At 36.0% G+C, this 22,184-nt stretch overlaps 1 protein-coding gene across 1 annotated transcript; it reads right to left on the bottom strand.

The window, feature by feature from the left end:
• Nucleotides 1–1,536: 1,536 nt before the first annotated feature.
• Nucleotides 1,537–19,059, bottom strand: LOC144440241 (protein white-like). The gene is made up of 18 exons (XM_078129564.1): nucleotides 18,735–19,059; nucleotides 16,814–16,862; nucleotides 16,006–16,192; nucleotides 15,137–15,208; nucleotides 14,250–14,348; nucleotides 13,436–13,602; nucleotides 12,781–12,949; nucleotides 11,654–11,755; nucleotides 11,002–11,030; nucleotides 10,631–10,736; nucleotides 9,618–9,749; nucleotides 8,624–8,716; nucleotides 8,246–8,303; nucleotides 6,979–7,056; nucleotides 5,198–5,303; nucleotides 4,669–4,769; nucleotides 3,750–3,829; nucleotides 1,537–2,805 (listed from the first exon to the last, which is right to left on the bottom strand). Exons 1-18 carry the CDS (start codon nucleotides 18,991–18,993, stop codon nucleotides 2,686–2,688), a joined length of 2,007 nt encoding a protein of 668 aa, XP_077985690.1. The 5' UTR covers nucleotides 18,994–19,059; the 3' UTR covers nucleotides 1,537–2,685.
• Nucleotides 19,060–22,184: the final 3,125 nt, after the last annotated feature.

Genomic DNA, 22,184 nt, shown 5'->3' with positions numbered 1-22,184 from the left:
TATCAAACGAAATTTGAAGCTTGCATTTTTAAGATACAACCAAGTTACCTAAAATCATTAATTATGTAAATTTTTCATTAAAACTAAGCTATATAAAAGATTTCATAGGACATATCTGCTTTGTTATGGTTAACGTATGTACTAAATTGTATTGAAATTGAAGTATGCAGTCTTAAGATATAGCCTAATTATCGAAAATCATTAATTATGCAAATTATTCATTAACACTGAAAGATACACCAACAAGCTTTACAGGACATATGTGATTGTTATGGTTAACGCGTGTACTGAATTATATTGGAATTGAAGTATGTATTCTTATGATATAGCCTAATTACCGAAAATCATTAATTATGCAAATTGTTCATTAACACTGTACAGTGCATCAACAAACTTGATAGGACATATGTGTTTTCTTATGGTTAACGTATGTACTAAATTATGTTGAATTTGAACTATGTATTCTTAAGATATAGCCTAATTACCAACGATAATTAATTATGCTAATTATTCATTAACGCTGTAAGATACATCAACGAATTTTATAGGACAAATGTATGTTGTTATGTTTAACAAATATACTAAATTATATTGAAATTGAAGTATGCAGTCTTAAGATATTGCGTAATTAGTTGATTTCATTGATATGCAAATTACTCTAATTAAACATTAACAGATCTGGCTCAAAACCTAATCAGATCTAGCTATTACCCTAAAGATTATATATCCCAAATTTCATTACAATTGAGCCAGTTGATGTTTAGAAAATGATGACACAGAGAGACAGACAGACAGACAGACAGACAGACAGACAGACAGACAGACAGACAGACAGACAGACAGACACAGACACACATTCCTCTTTTAATACCTCCCGTACCCTTACGGGAGGTAAAAATGACAGGCAAGTTTTATTTTCTGCATGTGACAATTCTTTATTCCTGAAATATATGCAAAACATAAAAATGATCACATATGCAAATTTAACTCCGTTACAATATTTAAGGTTATTAATTTCTCGTTACATATATCAAAAATGTAATAAAAGAAAGTTTTACAATCAAAAAGAAACTAAATTGCAGCGTTTCCCATATTGAAAAGAAAGACAAGGGCAGACATTTTCAAACCATCCAGAACAAGAATAGAATATATTGACATTTTGATTACATTCTATCTACCTACACTCTATCCTAAGTTTAATAGTTAAAAGAGTCTCTTATTGATGGGACACCATTGAATTTATCATTACACGATTGCCTATGAGAGGGAGATTACGTTCCAGGTAGGTGGGTAGGTTGGTAGGTAGGTAGGTAGGTAGGTAGGTAGGTAGGTATGTATGTATGTAGACAGACAGACAGACAGACAGACAGACAGACAGACAGGTAGGTCGGTCGGTCGGTTTGTCAGTCGGTTGGTCGGTCGGTCGGTCGACAGACAGACAGGTAAGTAGGTCGGTCGGTCGGTTTGTCAGTCGGTCGGTCGGTCAGTCGACAGATAGACAGACAGACAGACAGACAGACAGACAGACAGACAGACAGACAGACAAACATTTCTTCAGTCTCAGAGTCATTGATATTTGGAACAGTTTACCGGAGTCAGCTATTACTGCTTCATCAGTTAATCAGTTTAAGGTATTTGTTGATCACCACCTCAGAACAGTAAGGGGTCTTTAAAAGCCTGATTGGCTTCCTATACCCCAATAAATTCATGGTAAATGGTAAATACAGACAGACAGACAGACAGACAGACAGACAGACAGATTATTGACATATCGCATATTCATTCTGTCTACATTATTGAACATTCTCCTTATATAGATGCCAAGTTTATCAAATGTATAAAGACTGTTTTGTAGGACTCGGAGATCGCAACTTCAAGCAATCATTGTTAAGTCAAGAAATCCATGGTAAGGTTTTGTTGACCTGTATTATATTCATAATTCTGTGCATTCATAACGCAATAGTATTATCTGTTAGCACAAGATTGATAACAAAATTAATGCCTGGGCTTGTTATGGTTTGAACGCAAACGGTCCATACTCCTGTTAACTCTGAGTGAATATGTCATTATGTTATAATCTGTTCACACTATTTGAATTACTGTGATCATATTCCATGCACGCCATCTTATCTGCGCAGGTTACAGCGGTACCACACTGACAGTAATGAAACAGGGATTGGTAACATTTTTAGACACACAACCCTGCATTGTTATTATTTTGGATATTAACAATAACCTAGTATTAGAAAAGAACTTGTACAAAATTTGTACTAAGTTTCATCCTATTTGTGCGTTTATTTGTAAATAATATAACAGAACCTAAGTGAAATACGGTAGGCATCCTTAGACTAGGAAATTATGCGTTTGGTAGGTACATAAAAGATCATATTGACCTCTAAGTAGGTACATAACAGATCATGTTGACCTCTGGAGGTACATAACATGTATGTACATAATAGATCATATTGGCCTCTGGAGGTACATACAGGTACATAATTATAATAGATCATATTGACCTCTGAAGGTACATAACATGTAGGTACATAACAGATCATATTGACCTCTGGAGGTACATACAGGTACATAATAGATCATATTGACCCCTGGAGGCACATAACATGTAGGTACATAATAGATCATATTGACCTGATGTACTACCATTAATATAGTATGCTGAATTCGAACTTATTTATATTTCCGACGTCCCATTTTAAGATATATCCGGGTAAGGAGCAGAATAAAGGCTAGGGATTGGTAGCCAACGGTAAGTACTAATAACATCACGATGTCTCTACGTAAATGTTTCTGTAAAATGCAAGGTCAAAGAACAATTATTTCAATTTGTCGTGTTCTGGAGTACAAGCAGTGTTGAAAGTGTACACACTGGATAGACAAATACAGATATGTTCTTTGTATACCTATAAGACGTAGTTGTGAGTTCAAAGATTTCTTCATTGACCCTACGAGCATTTGCTTGCTAGAATTGACATACAAGTTAACCCTAAAAGCTACGTGATGTTATAATTGTCAGCAGTAATTTGACCAAACTGTTCTGATATTGTGGAACAATGGTGGCAGTGATGGGATATGGCAGCAGTGGGATGTGGCAGATGGCATATCACAAAGCACTGCAAAGTCTACAAAATTAGTTATAATTATTATAGTAAAACGTTACCATCCCCAGATTCCAATTTCTTAATCATGGCCCTCACTCGAGAACCGATATGTACCATCTCCCCCTCCCACCAATTCCCACACCCCCACTCCCACTTGTTGGCACAGGGGCTCCCTAAAAACTTCAGAGAGCATGAAGACTTAGAAAATAATGACCAACAACCATTAATATCAAATCAAAGTGAACTGATTTTCAACCTATTTATAAACGAACACAATGCTTTGTGTCACACCATATATAACTTTGCATTATACCAAGCACAATCCAGGTTCAACAAAAAGTATGGAATATATACTCTTGTTGTTCTACGTCACGACAACGCGTGTCTGTATCACTGGTTCTGCTGTGTTCGAAATATGCCAATATTTCTCACGATTGTTTTTATATTATTGGCGATGGTATAATTATGTTATTCTCCAATAGTTTTCTTTATTCATCCGTGATCTATCGGGTTGTCACTACTCGTCTGGCGACTCGTAATGGCAAAAGGCCCCTTAGTTCACTCGTAATTTCCATGGCTGAATGAAGAAAAATAAAGCATCTAATAGTTCATGGTTAAAATGTAGACACTTACAGGTTCAAAGTTAAAGACATCTAAGACAGCTTCGCCATCAAACAGACAAGTTGAATTGTTCGTGCCAAAGGTGTCACATTCTTTGTAAATAATAAAATGCAAAATACACCAAAAAATAAGTCATTAGTACATTAAATTGACATCAATTATATAGACTATACCAGTAACAGTTTGATAAAATCTAGAAGCAAAACGGATGTGTTCATTGTCACAAGAGTAGTAATTACAACCAACATTGAACACATATTGCCTGGCCATGAGGGCTATAGCACCCGTTTATTACACCCGAGGGACTGTGAGTTACCAGAATCACATGCTATTTAGCATGTGATTGTGGTAACTCACAGTCACGAGGGGTAATGAACGGGTGCTATAGCCCGAATATAGGCCAGGCAATATGTGTTTTATAATATACCTCATGCTGTGAACTCGCGGTGGCAGACGACATCGTCAGAAGGTGCCATTTTGACCTGCTGTGAACGCGCGGTGGTAAAAAGTTGATGGAACTATTTCCCTAGGGAAGTAGTCATTCTATTTTCCTATCACGTGACTGATTCTAGCGAATCGTGGCACAGCAATATCACTAGGTATATTATAAACCTAGCTATTCCCTATTTAACACTTGACATTATAAACAAAATGGAGATCAGGGTAATTTGACAGAAGCTGAGTTTATCAAGTTAAGCTTTTTACTAAAATGACAATGCTTACATAAAACTACAGAAACTTCCAATTTAATGTGAATGTCGATACATGTTAGAGGTTGTCAAAAATATATTTGAGAATGTCATTTTTATAGTTTTTTATCAATATTATGTGACGGTTCCTTTAAAGTCTGTAAAGCAATCACCTTTATTTAACGTGTATCATGTTCGAATGGAAGTTTTTTAAAGAGAAGATGGTGTATTCATTCACTTACCTATATCTTCAACCTTGTACCATTGGTTTATTGACATTGCCTCATAGCCATATCTAGTGTATGACAAATACTCAAGCCATCGAAGGTAAACGGGTATCGAACTGTGGAAGATATTTGACACCAGCAATCAGTTGATTTATTTTTCACATCGTATGTATGTATAGATATATATGTATGTATGTATGTATGTAATGTATGTATATATGTATGTATGTATGTATTTATTTATTTATTTATTTATTTATTTTCTGCATCCCTTTTATATCAGGGGCTCACTAAAAACGTTAGGAGCGTGCATGCATGTATGTATGTATGTATGTATGTATGTATGTATGTATGAATATTTACCAGCAGGCCAATCCAGTGCAGCTAGACTATTTCATTGTTAGGTTAAAACAATTATTAGATTTAAGTTGGACTGTTATGTTTCGACTTTTTTTGATTTCATAAAGGTGACTTGTTATTTACTAATTACTAGTATGTACCAACTTCTGAATCACTAAAGTCACTACATCTACATAATACTTACGCAACATTGAGGTAGAAACCAGCAAACAAATCCATCGGAAATATGATCAGCGCTGCTAGAGCCATAGCAAACCCATAAGTAGTGCTAACTACTGATACGATGAAACCTATTAATAGAAATCAGAATATTAAAAGTGGAAAGGAATGATATTAGAAAGACCTTTATACATGTTTCCATCGTGCATGGTAAATCCTATGTCCTTAGCATGTGTTGTTTAGTTAATAATATAATAATAATATAATGATATAATATAATATAATATAATATAATATAATATAATATAATATAATATAATATAATACAAGCGACCTATCGGTCAGAATAGCTCCGCTGTTGTTTTTAGTTTTTATTTTAGTAGTGATGTACAGTAATAAAGTGGTTAGTGGTTTCATTTTACGCAGAAAGTTGGTAAAATATTGCACTTTTATACCATAGTCACCATTTTATAAAAAAATTACTGTTATGAAAATTACACAAAATCTCAGAAAAATAATGACTGGGAAATGCACACACACACACACACACACACACACACACACACACACACACACACACACACACACACACACACAAAGGATTTTTGAGGTTGGCTATAAATAATTCCAGTGTCTTACAGCTTTAACCCTGGAAAATTTTAATAATGACTGAAATAAACTAGAGATCTAAAATAATTTTGAGGCAATTCGAATTTCAATTTTCTAACAAATTTACCAAAACCATTGTCCATAAGCTTAATTGTCAACAACATTCAACTTGTAGTAGACATAACATCGTCTAATATTTAAATTTACGGAGTGTCTTGTGACCGGCGCCTGTCAGCAGACTCAGCCAATTCTTTTTCATCATTCCATTGTATTTAAACCCTGTACTTGACATTTCGCAATATTTATAATTCTCAACAAAATACCTCAACATGCTTCACCTCGCTCGTACTCAAAGTAGTCCCGGTATGATCACTGACATGACTAGAGAGAACCTTTTCGGATTTACATGTAAAATGGGGAAAGATACGCAAGACATGCAATTTGCAAAGTCTGAAGCCAAATTAAAGTTGTAATTATTTAAATTATTTTTACTTGCCAAATATTTGCATTTTGGAAATGGCAAGACACGTTCATGTCGTTTACATCACAGATAACTACCACTAGTAATCTGTGTTTACATGTAAACTGTCGGCCAATAAACAAAGTTTGGTCGATTCACTGTACGTACTGCTCTTAACTTCACCCGCACGCCTATGGCTTAGGCATGCCTTGCCTTTCCCACGTGAGTTGTCTTCATTCTAGTTCACTGTCACTCCAAATTGCACGACAATATAGAATTAATCACAAGTTACATGTTATCTGAAAACATCAAACTTTTATAGTGGGTCTGAAGTGTGATTTTAGTGAGTACCAAGAACTCCCGCGTTGCTAGCTGCTTGCTGTGGAAAATCGCCCGGTAAAACAAGGTCAGCATACACACAAACAAACAAACACATACATACACACACACATACATACATACATACATACATACATCCATCCATCCATCCATCCATCCATCCATCCATCCATACATACATACATACATACATACATACATACATCCATCCATCCATCCATCCATCCATCCATCCATCCATCCATCCATACATACATACATACATACATACATACATACATACATACATACATACATACATACAATGTTTAAAAAGTATTTGATTTTCCCTTCGATGGCTTGACTATTTGTCATATACGCCTTTTTATACATAAATCCCTGGTGGTATATTAACCTACCTAAAGCCGTCGCCGCAAGTCCGATGATGAATATCAGAAAAAGGAACATAAAGAACCTCTCCAGATCTGGGTTAAGACCTGGAGAAAAAAAGAAAAGCGAAACAATGTACAAAAGGTACCATACCAAATGGTCAAAATAAAATCAATACCTATCTACCCATATAATGTACAATGGTGACTGACTGTATTCTTCTCCAACGCGTCTTAATTGTGGTCAGATTTGCAAAGTCACATATATTACATCCATGCTAACAATCATGCATTGATATTACTAATTTCAGTTAAACATAGATGCCTGTAATCAGGATATAGTTTTATCAGTCAGAGACAAATAAAGCTGACCTTGAAGGAGCCAGGAAAATCTTCTCTTTGTCATATTTATTTACTTACACACTTAACCACAGCACACATCACGATGCCATCCACAAGAAAACAAAAAAAATACTTCCTAACCTTATTGTTCAACATGACATAAGTATCGTATATTCCTTGTGTGTATTTATGTATGTTGTACTTGTATATTGATGCAAGTTCATTTATGGAGGTTACTTTATCAACATAGAGCTTAACCTTTTAAAACACTACACACATTTGATAATTAATGAAAACAAAATACTGAAGCTTTCGTCCACACCTGTGGACTTGTTTACTAGTCTGATATTCTAGGTTTGTCACAACTGGAATCATGTGACAAAAAGAATGGCATCCCAGATGTGTACTTGCAAACGTTTGTGTGTCCTGCCCATGTGTATCTTTGATCGCATTTGTGATAGTTTGATAGAGTGATAAAGGGATGGTTTATTTGTGCAACTGCAATGAACATTTCCAGACTTAATATTCAAAGCTAGTCCACCACTGAAACAATGATGTACTATTGATAACAGACATCTCTGTATAACCGTGAAATTAATAGTATTAATGTAGTCCAATATGCATGTATATCGTACATTCTTTACTTTCCCAGTATCACGACATCAAAGCTATGTACAGTGGAATGTCAAAATTGTGTAAGTGCAATTACCTATGGGTATTGTGATGTAGACGGGGTTAAACGTGTTTGTCTTGTCTGTAGCTGTTTGTAGTTTGGTAATGTCTGCTAGGGGACTCGCTCACTAAATTTCAAGTATCCAACAACTAGTTGTTGTTTGCCTATTAATGTTTGTTGTTATCCGCAGTTGGACTGGGTAGGTAAAAATGGTATATTAGCTAATGTTTATCACACTTATTCAAACAATAACATACGAAAGAGCTAGAGTGTCTAATTTACCTGTCACCCAGTAAGAAATCGTTCCTGTTATCACAGCCACGAATAGACATGTCGGAATCTATAAACAAATCAAATGTAGTAGACATCATTATAACTGCACCAAAGCATACACTAAAGTGGCAGTATGCGTGAGAAATGGGTCATTTTTAGTGAGTTACAACTTCATATATTTTACATGAAAAAACATGTCCAAGTCTGTATTTGTAACTATACATGGCAGCTATTATATATATATACATATAATACATACTCGGTATATGTAAAATATCTATGCCGGAGTAAAGAGTATATGTATGTATGTATGTATGTATGTATGTATGTATGTGCGTACGTACGCCCAAGTTAAGCCAGTAGTATACAAATTCTCTAAATATTTACCTCTGATAAACTCTTCGCTATAAAATAGGTATCGGTCCTATACATTCCACTTAAGTGTTCTCGAAAAAAGATCGTTGTTTCCGATAGAAGGATCTTGTTATACAAAAACGCCAAGGATGAAGTCAAAGGTCAACGTCATTTGTAGTAGAGAAAAAAACAATATGTTAATATCAGAAAAAGTCTGCTCAGTATATTCTATATGTATAATATGAAGGAAAAAAATAAATGTATAAAATCAATATAAGGGGGAATTTTCAATATAATCATGTATAATATATTATTTTCATACAGCTCTCGGTGAATGGCTAAGCCTGTGTCATGTGATATAGACAAATTTGCATATATAGGGGCGCATGTCGCGATCGTATCGCATTTTCCCTACGGTACACATGAGTCATACCGACAGTTATTTTACCTATGGAAAGGATATTTGCCTGAGAATAATATGTGTTATAAAACACTTATTGCCTGGCCGTATTCGGGCACTACTAGACATTATATCCTCGTGCTGTTATTTAGCAGCTATTCATCTCAGTTTTCAGCCTCGGGAAAGAGTTGCTATATAACATCCCTCAGGGTAATAAAGGTTTACTAGTGCCCTCACAGCTAGACAATATGTGCATCATATATGAGTATACGAAAAATATATACTTAAGAAATAATTTACTAGTTCATAATTAAAGGTTCTTAAAAATATATTGACAATGATTTCAGAGCAATTGTAAATTTTATCATGTAAATTTCTTAACATGAAAGTTTCATACATAATTTTCATTTTGTTTTTATATGTTAATTGTATCATATAGAATCCAAATAAATGAATAAGTAAATAAATAAATAAATAAATAAATAAATAAATAAATAAATAAATGTGTTTGATGTGTAGGAGTGGAACATCACATTTTTAGACAAGATCGCATGTTTAAATTTTGTGATTTATGTTTGTATTGCCAATGAACTATTTCTTTCGATTGTAGACGTGCAAATGACGTACCCCTATTGATTGCCAATATGCCTCTTGTCCGACGATGATCAGAATAAGAAAGAATATGCCCTGGATATCACGTGCCCCAGTTTGTGTGTTTGGTGTTTGCCAATATGCTAATCCAACGAATATCGTTGTTATCTGAAATGACATGAGATGTCACATATTGAATTAATCAAGAATACATACAAATTTCTTGTTACAGCATCAATGCTTCCATCCCACTGGACAATTCAGTTTCATAACTTTGGGAGGATCATCTGACTTACTGTAATATGTGGAATAAAATAAATAGAACCGTTTGCTTTCAACCTTATCACTTTTATTGTGGATATATATACTCAGAAGTTCAATGGTGTCCAGCCATAGATAGTTATGAGTATTCTCTGTTTTACATGAAGTACAAAATGTTTTGGTACAAGCACTTGAAGGTTGCATTAGTGGCAAATGACATGCATCGAGATAACAGCCAAAAAGAGCTGACATCAGAACTGAACCATAAAGAATCTACATGAATTAATCATACAAATGTAATAATGGACCGGGATTACGGAATTTTACCTCTCAGCAAACTGAGACACTCAGAAACTAAGATTTTTGTTGCCGTATTTGGCAGCTTACACTTAAGTAGGGTGATACTGATAGCACTGCCTTGGTTTTCTACCTGCAGTCAAGATACTATGCAGATAATCTGAACACTGAACGTGCAGTTCAATGTCCAGTTGACAATGTATGTAGTCGCTTTATTCAGAGAACAAACAAATCACTTATAGGACTCTCGTGCTACATAGATAGTGCCCTAGGGGAAATAGAATGCGGCTAGTGCCGCTTCTAAGCATATTGAAGTCTTTATGAGAAAAAATTGCAATTAGGTACACCACCCTACAACTGTGGTATACTTAAGCCAACTTTCAACATTACTTTATATCAGTATTTTTTGCAACAGTTGGTGTTTAGTTAGTGTCCTACTTTGCTGATAGCTTGCTTTCCGTAGTAGCAATTAGTCAAAGAATACTACTTACAAATACGTAGAAGATTCTTGCTCTCATCACAGCTTTGTCTCTTATCGTACGTATAAAAGATCTCCATAGAAGAATGGAAAACTGTGTCAGCCAACTAGCCTTGTACCTGAATACAATTCAAAATGCGAATAAAAAAATGAAAACCTGAAAAGCACTAAGACTGATTAAGCAAATTTCTCACCAGAGAAGGTTATTTATATTGTGAATATTACTCCGGTCCTTTGCAACGTGTTATGTGTAGCTTGTCTGGCATCATCTCTTATCTAGCGAAGTCAAGGCTCGTTCACTTAACCATAACTCACTCTAAGTTGAACGCTTTCAAGAAATTAATATGGCAAACAACAAAGATGTCTAGAAATTACAATACTCACGGTGATTCTGAACCTCTCTTCAGTCTTTTCTGTAAATAAATATGTACAGTAAATGTTAAGTAAGTACATGAAATGTATACTAGTTTAAACATAAAACTTTAGAAGATGATCTAGGTACTTGGTAAAAACCTTGACAACTTATTAACAATTTTCAGGTGTGAAATATTGCATTTTTCTAATGGTTGCATTTCGAAATTAAATATTATATCACATAATAAGGGAATGTATATGTATTTCAATAATTGATATGACTTGTGTCCAAAATAGCTTTTCCAGGCAAAATACGTATCAGAAAATTACTTTATGTTATTATTATTGACCATATAATTTAGTCTTTGTTAACAGGCTTAACAACTATTCAGAACACTTGAGCTAAGGAAATACTGCTGTACAATAGTGGCTAATAACACTTGCTTTCTTGGAATATAAATGAGTTTGGGACGAGGCCCTGAGCATGGAACGAGGAGCGCATGTCTTTTCCAGCCATTGAACTTGAACTATATCTGCCTCGTTTTGCAAATATGCTTTTCTTGACGGAGACAACAGTGTTGGGGTCGAAAAGTTCAGGTAAAATAATTTATATTCGCAAGTGCCTCTCGACTAATTTCTTAGGAATAGGAAAATAGGTTGTTAGAAATAAGGCTATACTCACCATTATTGACTTTCTCCTGATTCTGCTTTTAAACATTTGGTCATGTAAAATTTCTTGAACTTTGTTGTAGTATCTGGACTCATGGAAGCAATCACAAATTGTCTAAAATAAGAATGAAACTGATACTTTCAATATATTATGCCTAGAATATATAGTTATTAGTATATATTTCATTTAATCTTCATTTTGAAAAGCAACATGATACAGTATACATATTTGGTGTCAGTGTAAGTGTGACTCATACAGACATGTACAGTCTAATCAAATGACGTCATTCCCAGTGATATATATGTGATTAATCGGCCAGAAAACTTGTTTTGATTATTTAAACCTTGTAGTGTGTTAGTAGTATAGATTATCCTTAAAGGTGCAGTCGTTGGTGAAGCTGTGCCAAAATATGCTTCACTAGCTAACTACTGTGTCATGTACTGTATACATAGAATTATATATATATATATATATATATATATATATATATATATATATATATATATATATATATATATATATATATATATGTATATATATATATATATATATGTGTGTGTGTGTGTGTGTGTGTGTGTGTGTGTGTGTGTGTGTGTGTGTGTGTGTGTTTGTACATTCAGTAACTTTATGCACATGACAAAATTTGCTACTTCACAAAAGTTATTGGGTTTCTTCGAATCCTTATTCCATTAAACATTCAAGTCTAGCAAATTCTAGGTGCCTTACAATTTGGTCTACACAATGTGATAAGCTGTGTATCATATTGTCATTTGAGGTGAGATGATAAGCAATATAGAAATCTCTATCCAAGGGATGTATTCTACTTAGAGAAGGGCCTAAGCAGCTGGTCATCATCGAAAATATGTCTAGTTATACCGTTTGATCGATGTCATGTGATATAACGAGGCTCGTGAGTTGTATATCCTACTAATACCACGGCTTCCTTTTGTGGTGATGGCTTGGGGATATTCCTTATACAACTACATCCTAATATCTAATTTTCACATATATATATATATATATACACCAACATTCACACTCAAACCAGGTCACATTGATCAGTTGTCAGGGGGAACGTGGTATTACACCGTTTACATTGACAGATTACTGACATCCTGTATATTGTGAACAATACTTGCCTCTTTGGTACTCCCCTCCTCTGTTTCACTGTCAACCGATAGCGTTTCTATGAAGAAGTCTGGTGGATTGTACGTGCTAGGACAGATATAACCAATCTTACTGAAGTATTCAACAGCATCACTTGTAGGTCCCATGTATGCACAGCGTCCTGCACACATTATCAGTATGCTAAGTAACACATAAATTCAACCAGATTTTAAAATGAATGCCTCCAGTGAAAGGGCAGAGAACATTTTAATCGACAATCTTGTTAAATATGCAAATGATTCATTCAGATGAATAAGTACACCAGCAAACTTTTGAAGGACACATACTCTTCGTTATGATTGACGTTTGTACAGATCTGATATTTTTAAAGATATCAATATTGCCTAATTACAAAAAAATAACTACCTATGTAAATTACCAAAGTTAAAAGCTATATCATCGTGTATATACACCTAAGTTCTATACATATTTATATATACAGAGAAGAAAATGATGCCACGGACAGAAAATGATGCCACAGACACACTCGCTCATATATATGTATATATATATATATATATATATATATATATATATATATATATATATATATATATATATATATATATATATATACGCGCATATATATATAATTTGTAAGAGACAAAGTAATCAGGAAATACTTACTAGTCCAAATGTTCATAAATCTCTGACGATGGTTGGTGTAATGTACATATGATTGAGTTTCCTCCAATAGCCAAATCTTTTAATCTACTAACCACAGTCTCAGCCATATAAGAATCAAGTCCAGATGTTGGTTCATCACATATTAATAAATGTGGATCAGTCAAAATCTTTAACATAATCATATAATATATGACGGATTCGTCCATTCACTTTAGGGGAAGAACCCCGCGTTGTTTATTCACTTGGTGGGGTATAATGAAATGATTTGCGTCCCTAGAACATCCTGTTATGTCTAGTTGTACATGTACATGTACAGTGTGTGCCCTGGCTGTATTCACTGGCTGGCTGGTTCACTTGCTCGCTAACTCACTCACTCACTCACTCACTCACTTGCTCACTAACTCACTCACTCACTCACTCGCTCGCTCGCTCGCTCGCCCATTCGCTGCCTGACTGATTGCCTGGCTGGCTGACCGACTGACTGACTGACTGACTGACTGACTGACTGGCTGGCTGGCTGGCTGGCTCACTCGCTCGCTCACTCACTCACTCACTCACTCACTCACTCACTCAATGTATCCATCCATCCACCCACCAACCCACCAATCCATCCATCCATCAAGCCAGCCACTCACCCATTCACCAACCCACTGACGTACTTAGTAAGACACACACGTTGAAGAATTGTGTATTGGAAATACCGAAATCTTTACGGAGACATATCTATTCAAGCAGACTCATCCAAGGAAACCAGCGATTCTTTTGATAGCCTCCAACACTGAACCTCTTGTCAAAGTCTTCCGACTAGACCTACCTCAGCAGCCACCGACAATCTCTTTCTTTCCCCTCCAGATATAGCTTCACCAGAGCCAGGATTCCCAATACAGAAATTTGCACATCCAGTCAAACCAAGCTATGGAAAATAAAATAGGCTTACAACCCAAAATGAATACTCGTCTTGGAAGTTTAGAATTATGACCACTGTCAGATAGCTAAAGCTTATGCTTTCTAACGCCCTAATCGCGAAAGCAGGCAGCTATTCTGTTGATATAAATGAATTAAGAATTTTTTATCTAATCTATTTTGTCATCTATGGACGAAATCTTCAACATCTGTGGAAGATATCTGTAAAGATTGATACTCAAAGCATAACACAATTCCTCACACTATGTGACCACGATTTACTCCATTCTGTAAATATGTTGACATTACCACTACTAAAGTTGCATTTTCTTCTTAAAAAAACATTTTAACTTAGTTATTGTTTTTACCAGTACAACAATTATTACACCGAATCTCCGACGGACTCATTTTAGAGTAAGTGCAGTTGATTGAAGGTAACTGCCACTGACTGTAAATATTACGTCATTATTTATACAAAGTATATCTATACCCCTTATAGAACGGTATTTGTCCATTAACATATACAGTTGTTTTATTAATGTGTGTCCTCAGTAGCGCTATCGTTATTCTGATGAGGATCGTCGACCAATACAAATCGAAAGCTGAATGCTAAAAGCTTTGAACTTCTTGTGATTTAACCCTTGTAAACCTCTAACTTTATTATACAGTTCAGTTACTATGATCACTCTCCCCATCATTCTTTCAAATCCATATGGTTATAGTATGTAGTATGGCCAAACGTTCATATATAAGTTGTACAATGTCAATGTGCAATTCTCAAACTAGATTCAACATTACCTCTCTTATCACTTCTTCAACTTTTTCAGATCGTTCTTCCTTAGTTAATTCCCTATCCAACTTTAGTCTTGCCTAAAAAAATACAAAATGGACATTTAATATGTTTTTAGTCTTGCCTTAAAAATGACACCAAAGGAACACTATTTTAATTTGCATTTTAGAGAAGACATACATTGAACCATGTGATCCAATTCCGGATAAAGATTTCCACCTTTCGCCAAGAAACAACTCTTCATCTACTTAGTTAATATAAATTAAGGCCAGACATAACAAAGACTTTTTTGTATGAAGGAAAGTAATCTCTTCTTCTGTGACCCGTCACAATTTATCTGTGAATTGATAAGACAAAAGTGTTGTTTCTTGATAGTATGACTTAAGAAAATAGGGTAGTTGGTAGGTCAGGAATCTATCCCCATTTTATTTTCTTAGTATTTGTTCATTTATTTTTGGAAATTGCTTCGACCTAAAAAGAAGCAACTTGTTGGTCAAAATACATGTGTTATAGCTTTGAAGGGGTGTAAAGGACGTAAATGGAGACAATTACATGTGAAGGTGATGAACACAAGATGTAGACTGTAATGTATAAATTTGAAGTCTGAAAAATTACCAAAGGGTCCTTTGGCAAGAAAATGTATACAGAAACAGAAGCAGCCTGACAGATCCAGTCATTCCGCTTATGTGGGTAGCGAGAGATTGCAAAAGCTGCCCTTCCAGACTAAAACTGAAATAAATTCTCAACATGTTACCGTGAAAAAAAAAATATGTTTAGTTCGGCGGATTAAAGTATGGTCATTGGAGTTAACACAAATTGTTTCTTTCTGGCATAACAAGAAGAATACAGCGAGTAGTGTACAAATCAATCATTTTACCTGAAACTGTAGTTGTTCTCTGACTGTAAGTGAGGCAAAGAACAAATCTTCCTGTTGCACATATCCCATAATGCTTGTAATGGTAGAGTCAACGATTTCACCATTGGCCATTACACTGCCCTCTACGGTCAGATCGCTTGTAGTTCGAAATGTCAAGGCGTTGAGTAAAGTAGATTTCCCACTTCCACTGAAAAAAAACAGTGAATGAGAAAAACACATTTTTAGTTTTTCAGTGAAAATATATAACAAAACATAATTGCTTTAATTGTCTCTGGTTTATAACTATCGACAATTTCGTTTACAGTGGTCTGACTGTCAAGGACAAGGTCAAGTTGAGATCTTGTGACAAAATAAAACGAGGGAATGTTTCACAAATGGGGCAATTGTTGTAGTTATAAATATTAGAACATTCCATCTCCAGGATAAAGTAAATGTATGTACAGACTTTGAGGTAGTTGTTAGTTTGTTCGTTAGTTTGTTCGTTCGTTCGTCTGTCTGTCTGTCTGTCTGTCTGTCTGTCTGTCTGTTTATCTGTCTGTCTGTCCTTCTGTCTGTCTGTCTGTTTGTCTGTCTATCTATCTGTCTGTCTGTCTCTGTCTGTCTGTCTGTATGTATGTATGTATGTATGTATGTATGTATGTATGTATGTATGTATGTCTGTCTGTCTCTGGCTGTCTGTCTGTCTGTCTGTCTGTCTCTGTCTGTCTGTCTGTATGTCTGTCTGTCTGTCTGTCTCTTTATTTGTTTCGTTGTTTCTTTGTTTTCATCAAAGCGCTGACTGGGTATTTTATTACAAGATAGGTCTCACCTTGCCCCAAATATCGCCAACAGCATACCGGGTTTTACATAACCACTAACTGGAAAAAAAAAGTTTGTAAAAATATAATAGCGTCGCAAGCAAATGCGTTATCCACATGTTTCATTTCATAGATATATATATTTTATTTGTTCATTTCGAGATATGTATTTTATTTAAATGTGGATTTCTACTTTTAAGTTAGCCTTCGAATTAGTCTGGCTTCAGTGCACATTGTTTTCTCAAATGCTTTATTATTAAAGTATTTTCAAATTGTACTTTTTTTATATTATTTGACTTGCCATTGTAATAATTAACAAGTTTAAATGTTAGAAATCAAGATACGGATTATGGATAAATTTGAATTTAGTGTATGCTTATTTCTATCAGTTCCTAACACAACAAACTTGTATGTATTATACACGGCATAATGTTTCCCAGTGTTAAAACCATATTTGTTGAACATTGTGTGAGGACCTCTTTACTATACTAGACTACAGAGATGAGTTCAGACGGTGCAACACCTTCGTCCTACCCCTTATAAGTTATCTCAAATGTGTCCAAAAATAGAGTAATTCTGTCTGTATATTTATAAGTCTATATATTTATAAATCCTCAACTATTTTGTTAATTACGGTATAGCGTCATACCACTAAATGCGATTTTTGTTCTGAGAATAATTAGTTTCGGGAAAGCGTCGCCACCGCTACATGCGAGTTAATTAGTCTTTAGAAATGGCCATCTACACTGTAAATAATGTGGGGTGAGTTTAACCATAATTATAGACGCCATAGTCACTATACGTGAAATAGCCAGAAGACCTTTGACCTATAAATTAATATATAAATTATATATTAAAGGCGCACAAGCTGTGACATTTTTTGGGTGAGAACTATTAAGGGTTGTCGGTGGCTGAGTGGTTAAACCACTTGCCTCTTACCACTGCGGTCGGGGTTCGAACCCCATTCAGGGTTCGATTAAATTACGCTGTAAGTAAGAAGAGTGTCGTTCAGTTTGACTCTACCGAACAACTCAGGTTTTCCCCGGGTACTCCGGTTTCCTCCTGCATTAACACTGAACCCATGAGCGATGGCCCTCACTGGACTTCTTGGGAGACAAGTGTTTATATGCTTAAAGAACTATCCAGTATAAATAAAGATTATTATTATTATTATTACTTGCGATAGTAACTGAACTCAAACCTGATATTAAGATACAACATATAAACGATCAAATGACGTAATTTTTTATACGCTCCAAAAAATGTCGTGGAATCCATACTAGACAGCTGCTCTCAAACAATCAGAAGACAAATGTGATGTCATAGAAAGCATGCGTCAACATTAACATTATACTAGAAAAGTTTGATCAAAGTTTTATGTAAGTATTTTCATTTGAGTGAAAAGGTTTATAAACTCAGCGTGTGCCCCTCTAAACGCATGCGCAGTGATGTTTAGACTCTAATTCTTACATTAACAATGTTATCAGTTATCTAAAATTTTAGGTAATAAATGTAAGTGGGTGTCACACGAGGCGTTTTTGTTTGTTTAACTGTCAATTGTCAGTATACGAAATGTTTACATTTCTTTCAGTTGTCACAAGTGATGTGCCTTTACCGGTAGATGGGAATGCAAATAAAGCCAACCTCTGACATATCCATACATATTGTGTGTGGAGATCAAAAGTTCGAAAGCAAAGTATACGGGCATATAAATCAACTAGTTTAACATCACAATAAACTTGACAAATCAACACAATGAAAGGGAGTATTTTCTGCATGGTCGACTTCAACAAAACATTCGCTTGATTTTAACTGTGTACACACATGTATATAGGTCATAGCCCGGGGGTCATGGCCACTTAATCGCCCTCAATAAGTGATATAACATTTATATCGGAATAGCACTCACGATGCATGCCCCCCTAAACTTACCTCCTTTGACGATTTCAGTCCCTTCAAACGACTCTCCTTGATTTGATTTCCACTGAAACCAACCTTTTTTTGGCACCGTACGAACTGCTATGTTATCCCACGTTAACGTTATACTTTGGTCTTGGAAGATGGTTGATCGCCGGGGAGCACGAAATCGGAATGACGCGAACGATGTCTCATCGTCGCTCTCTGAATCACCTTGATCATCTGGAAGGTGGTGAGTTAGTCGTGGATACAAGGGGGATCTCTCGTCGTCCATGGCGGTACAGTGATATACTGGTCATGTATTATGCTGACGACAACATTGGAAGGCCCGATAAGTGAGTGTCCCTGAACCTCAGTCTGATATACAGCGAACTTTGCTCGGTTGACCGAAGACCAAGAAAGAAAAAAAAACTGTTTCTCGTCCTAGGGAAAATTCAAAAGAGATGCGGCGACGCGGTATGTTTCATTAACCTAGGCTTAATTAGCCCTAAATAATAATTATTTGGTTCTAGTTACCCAAACCCACCTAACTTTTATGTACCGATCCTTACCTTATTTTTACGTATTCGAGAGAAAAAAATAATAAAATCGCAAAAATTGTGAAGTCTTTCGAGAAATAGTGGATGCGGAAACTGACATCAACTTAAAAAGACACTCTAAAACTATTCTTCCAATCTGTAATGGCTGTGCATCTGATGGGAAGAAATAAACAACACGGAGACCATATGGAAAACAATGGAAAACCTGAACTAGACACTCACACGGAAAAAAATATAATGAAATAAAATAAACAATCTACTTATCCCACCTATTCTAACATTGAGTGTAATCGGAACCACACAATTTTTTTATTAGGCCTAATACTGATCAATGTGATTAAACACTGAGAAAAAAATTTGTCATATATAAACGTTTGATGATACATAATGTACACAGACACAATATACTGATTATGTATAGTATAGAGATTCACATATTTATTTTTAAAATGATTAAAACTGTACATATTCTGTGTAACATTGGTCCATTATATACAATACTAAACTAATATTTTGACAACATTTTGTTCATATAAATAACTTGAAATTGTGTTTAGTCTACTGTAATTATTTTCTGGATGTGTGTGGTACAAGTGACGGGTTTGGAAAGATTCTAGGACAACTACCCCCCGGACAATTGCCCCCGAAGGACAACTGCCCCCCGGACAACTGCCCCCCGTACTACTGCCCCCGACCGAAAAAAAAGAAGCTAGTATTACAGGTGAACGGGTTTGTCATTCATTAAAGAGTCACCGTCGGCAACTTACCGCCGCAATTTGCGTACATTATACTCACTACATTCACATGTTTTACTCTATTGTTATCTGTGATAATTATTACGTCATTCACAAATGTCGGCATGATGATTTAACTTACCGCCGTAATTCACATAATTTATACTCACATTTGCACGTTTTACTCTATTGTCATCTGTGATAATTGTTACGAGCGAGTCAACATATCAAGACGCATTGGAGAAACTTAGATAATCATGAAACTTGAAATAAACGAGTGTATATATTTATTTACACATACCCACAAAAAAAAGCATTGTGAATGTAGTGAGTATAGTGTTCGCAAATTGCGGCGGTAAGTTGCCGACGGTGACTTTTTAATGAATGACAAACCCGTTCATATGTAATACTATTTTTTTTTCGTTCGGGGGCAGTAGTCCGGGGGGCAGTTGTCCTTCGGGGGCAGTGGTCAGGGGGGCAATTGACCGGGGGCAGTTGTCCTTCGGGGGCAATTGTCCTTCGGGGGCAATTGTCCGGGGGGCTATTGTCCTTCGGGGACAATTGTCCAGGGGGCAGTTGTCCTTCGGGGGCAATTGTACGGGGGCAGTTGTCCTTCGGGGGCAATTGTCCAGGGGGCAGTTGTCCTTCGGGGGCAATTGTCCGGGGGGCAGTTGTCCTGTTACCGTTTGGAAAGAAATACAATGAATAACACTGTACTGTAAAGCACTTTCCGATGTGCTACACTTTTTTTATAGCATTCATAATCGTGTAAAGTATACTGTTTCAATATTGGTTCATTTACAAGCCTAGCATGTGGCCTTTCTGACGTGGCCAATTAGCAAATGAAACAGTATACTTTTACACTTGATATGGATGCTATAAACAATTGTGGTACATACAGAAAACGCTTTACTGTGGTGTTACGGGTTGTATTAGCAAATGAAACAGTGTACCTTTACACTTGATATGGATACTATAAACAATTGTGGTACATACAGAAAACACTTTATTTTGGTGTTATATGGCCATGGGTTGTACTTAAAGGGAAACCATGCGGAAAAAAGCTCCGACGCGCATGTTGTCAAGTGACGCTTACGGGGACGAGAAACAACACTTTTTGTCTGTATGGCCTATAGGTATACAAACTTACAAATATTGAACTCGAGTGTTCTGACGTGACGTACCAACATAAAAATGCAGACTCATGCGTTTAACTACCACACAATATAGTTTGACGTCTCCTACGCATGGCCAGACTTCGGCACCCCGATAAATAAGGTCCACAAAATGTTGTGTACGATATGACATATCAACATAATATGCACGTCACTCATGTGTCGACCTACCACACAGTATAGTTTGACCCCCCCCCCCCCCTTAATTTGACGTCTCCTCTCCATAGCCAGGCGTCGGCACCTGGCCGATAAAGCCCACTAAATATTGTGTACGGTATGACATAGACTGTCGATAGTCGCTCGCGCCTTTGGCCCTCGATATCAGTATGCGAGTATAGTAGTATTGCGCCGGATTGGAGCGCGGCAGCGACTTAAGTTTAGATCATCAACGTAGGGAAGAAAGGCGCGAGCGACTGTCGACAGTCTAGGTATGACACTGTGACATTAACATAAAATGCACACGTATGCATCGAACTACCATGCAGTATAGATTGATGTTTCCTCCCTAAACCGTGACATCCAGATAAAGCCTGTCAAATCTCATGGTCATAGCTATACAGTCACAAAAGCTAAACATCGACGAACGATAATAGCAGTTTGGCAGGCTTAGAGGTATTAGAGTTCTAAGTTACCGATTATTGTCATGTGACAAACCAAATGACGTTGTCGTCTTGGCATAAATGTTACTATCACACCTACACACTGTTTTGTAAATGATAGATTCAGTTTCATGGGCATAACATAACCGTACATTTCGACGAGGGAAACATTGACGGTTAACTTTGTGATTTTTGTTATCGCAAGTTGTTTGTATGTTCGACCATAGACAGTGGAGGTGAGACCTCCACTGTCTATGGTTCGACAGTCATTTACATGACGTATTCAAAACTCGTTTCGTTCTGACCTATGCACTCTTCGTCTAGCCTCAGACAACAAACACATTTGTTGCTGTTTGACACGTTGTATACTGTCAGTGTACCGTCTACGTATAAACTGATTCAACTATGATATGTTTGC

The sequence above is a fragment of the Glandiceps talaboti genome, chromosome 9, assembly GCF_964340395.1.
Source record: "Glandiceps talaboti chromosome 9, keGlaTala1.1, whole genome shotgun sequence".
Lineage (NCBI taxonomy): Eukaryota > Metazoa > Hemichordata > Enteropneusta > Spengelidae > Glandiceps > Glandiceps talaboti.
The sequence above is the reverse complement of the archived record's forward strand: the minus strand, read 5'-3'. Positions and strand labels throughout refer to the sequence as shown.

Bases quoted from the DNA above. Each gene is read 5' to 3' on its own strand.
- LOC144440241 (XM_078129564.1), bottom strand. From the start codon at position 18,993: ATGGACGACGAGAGATCCCCCTTGTATCCACGACTAACTCACCACCTT. The intron at 12,950-13,435 runs GTAAGTATTTCC...TGTGTTACTTAG, and splicing joins ATTTATGAACATTTGGACTA to CATACTGATAATGTGTGCAG. The intron at 11,031-11,653 runs GTGAGTATAGCC...ATTTATTTACAG, and splicing joins TCAGGAGAAAGTCAATAATG to AAAAGACTGAAGAGAGGTTC.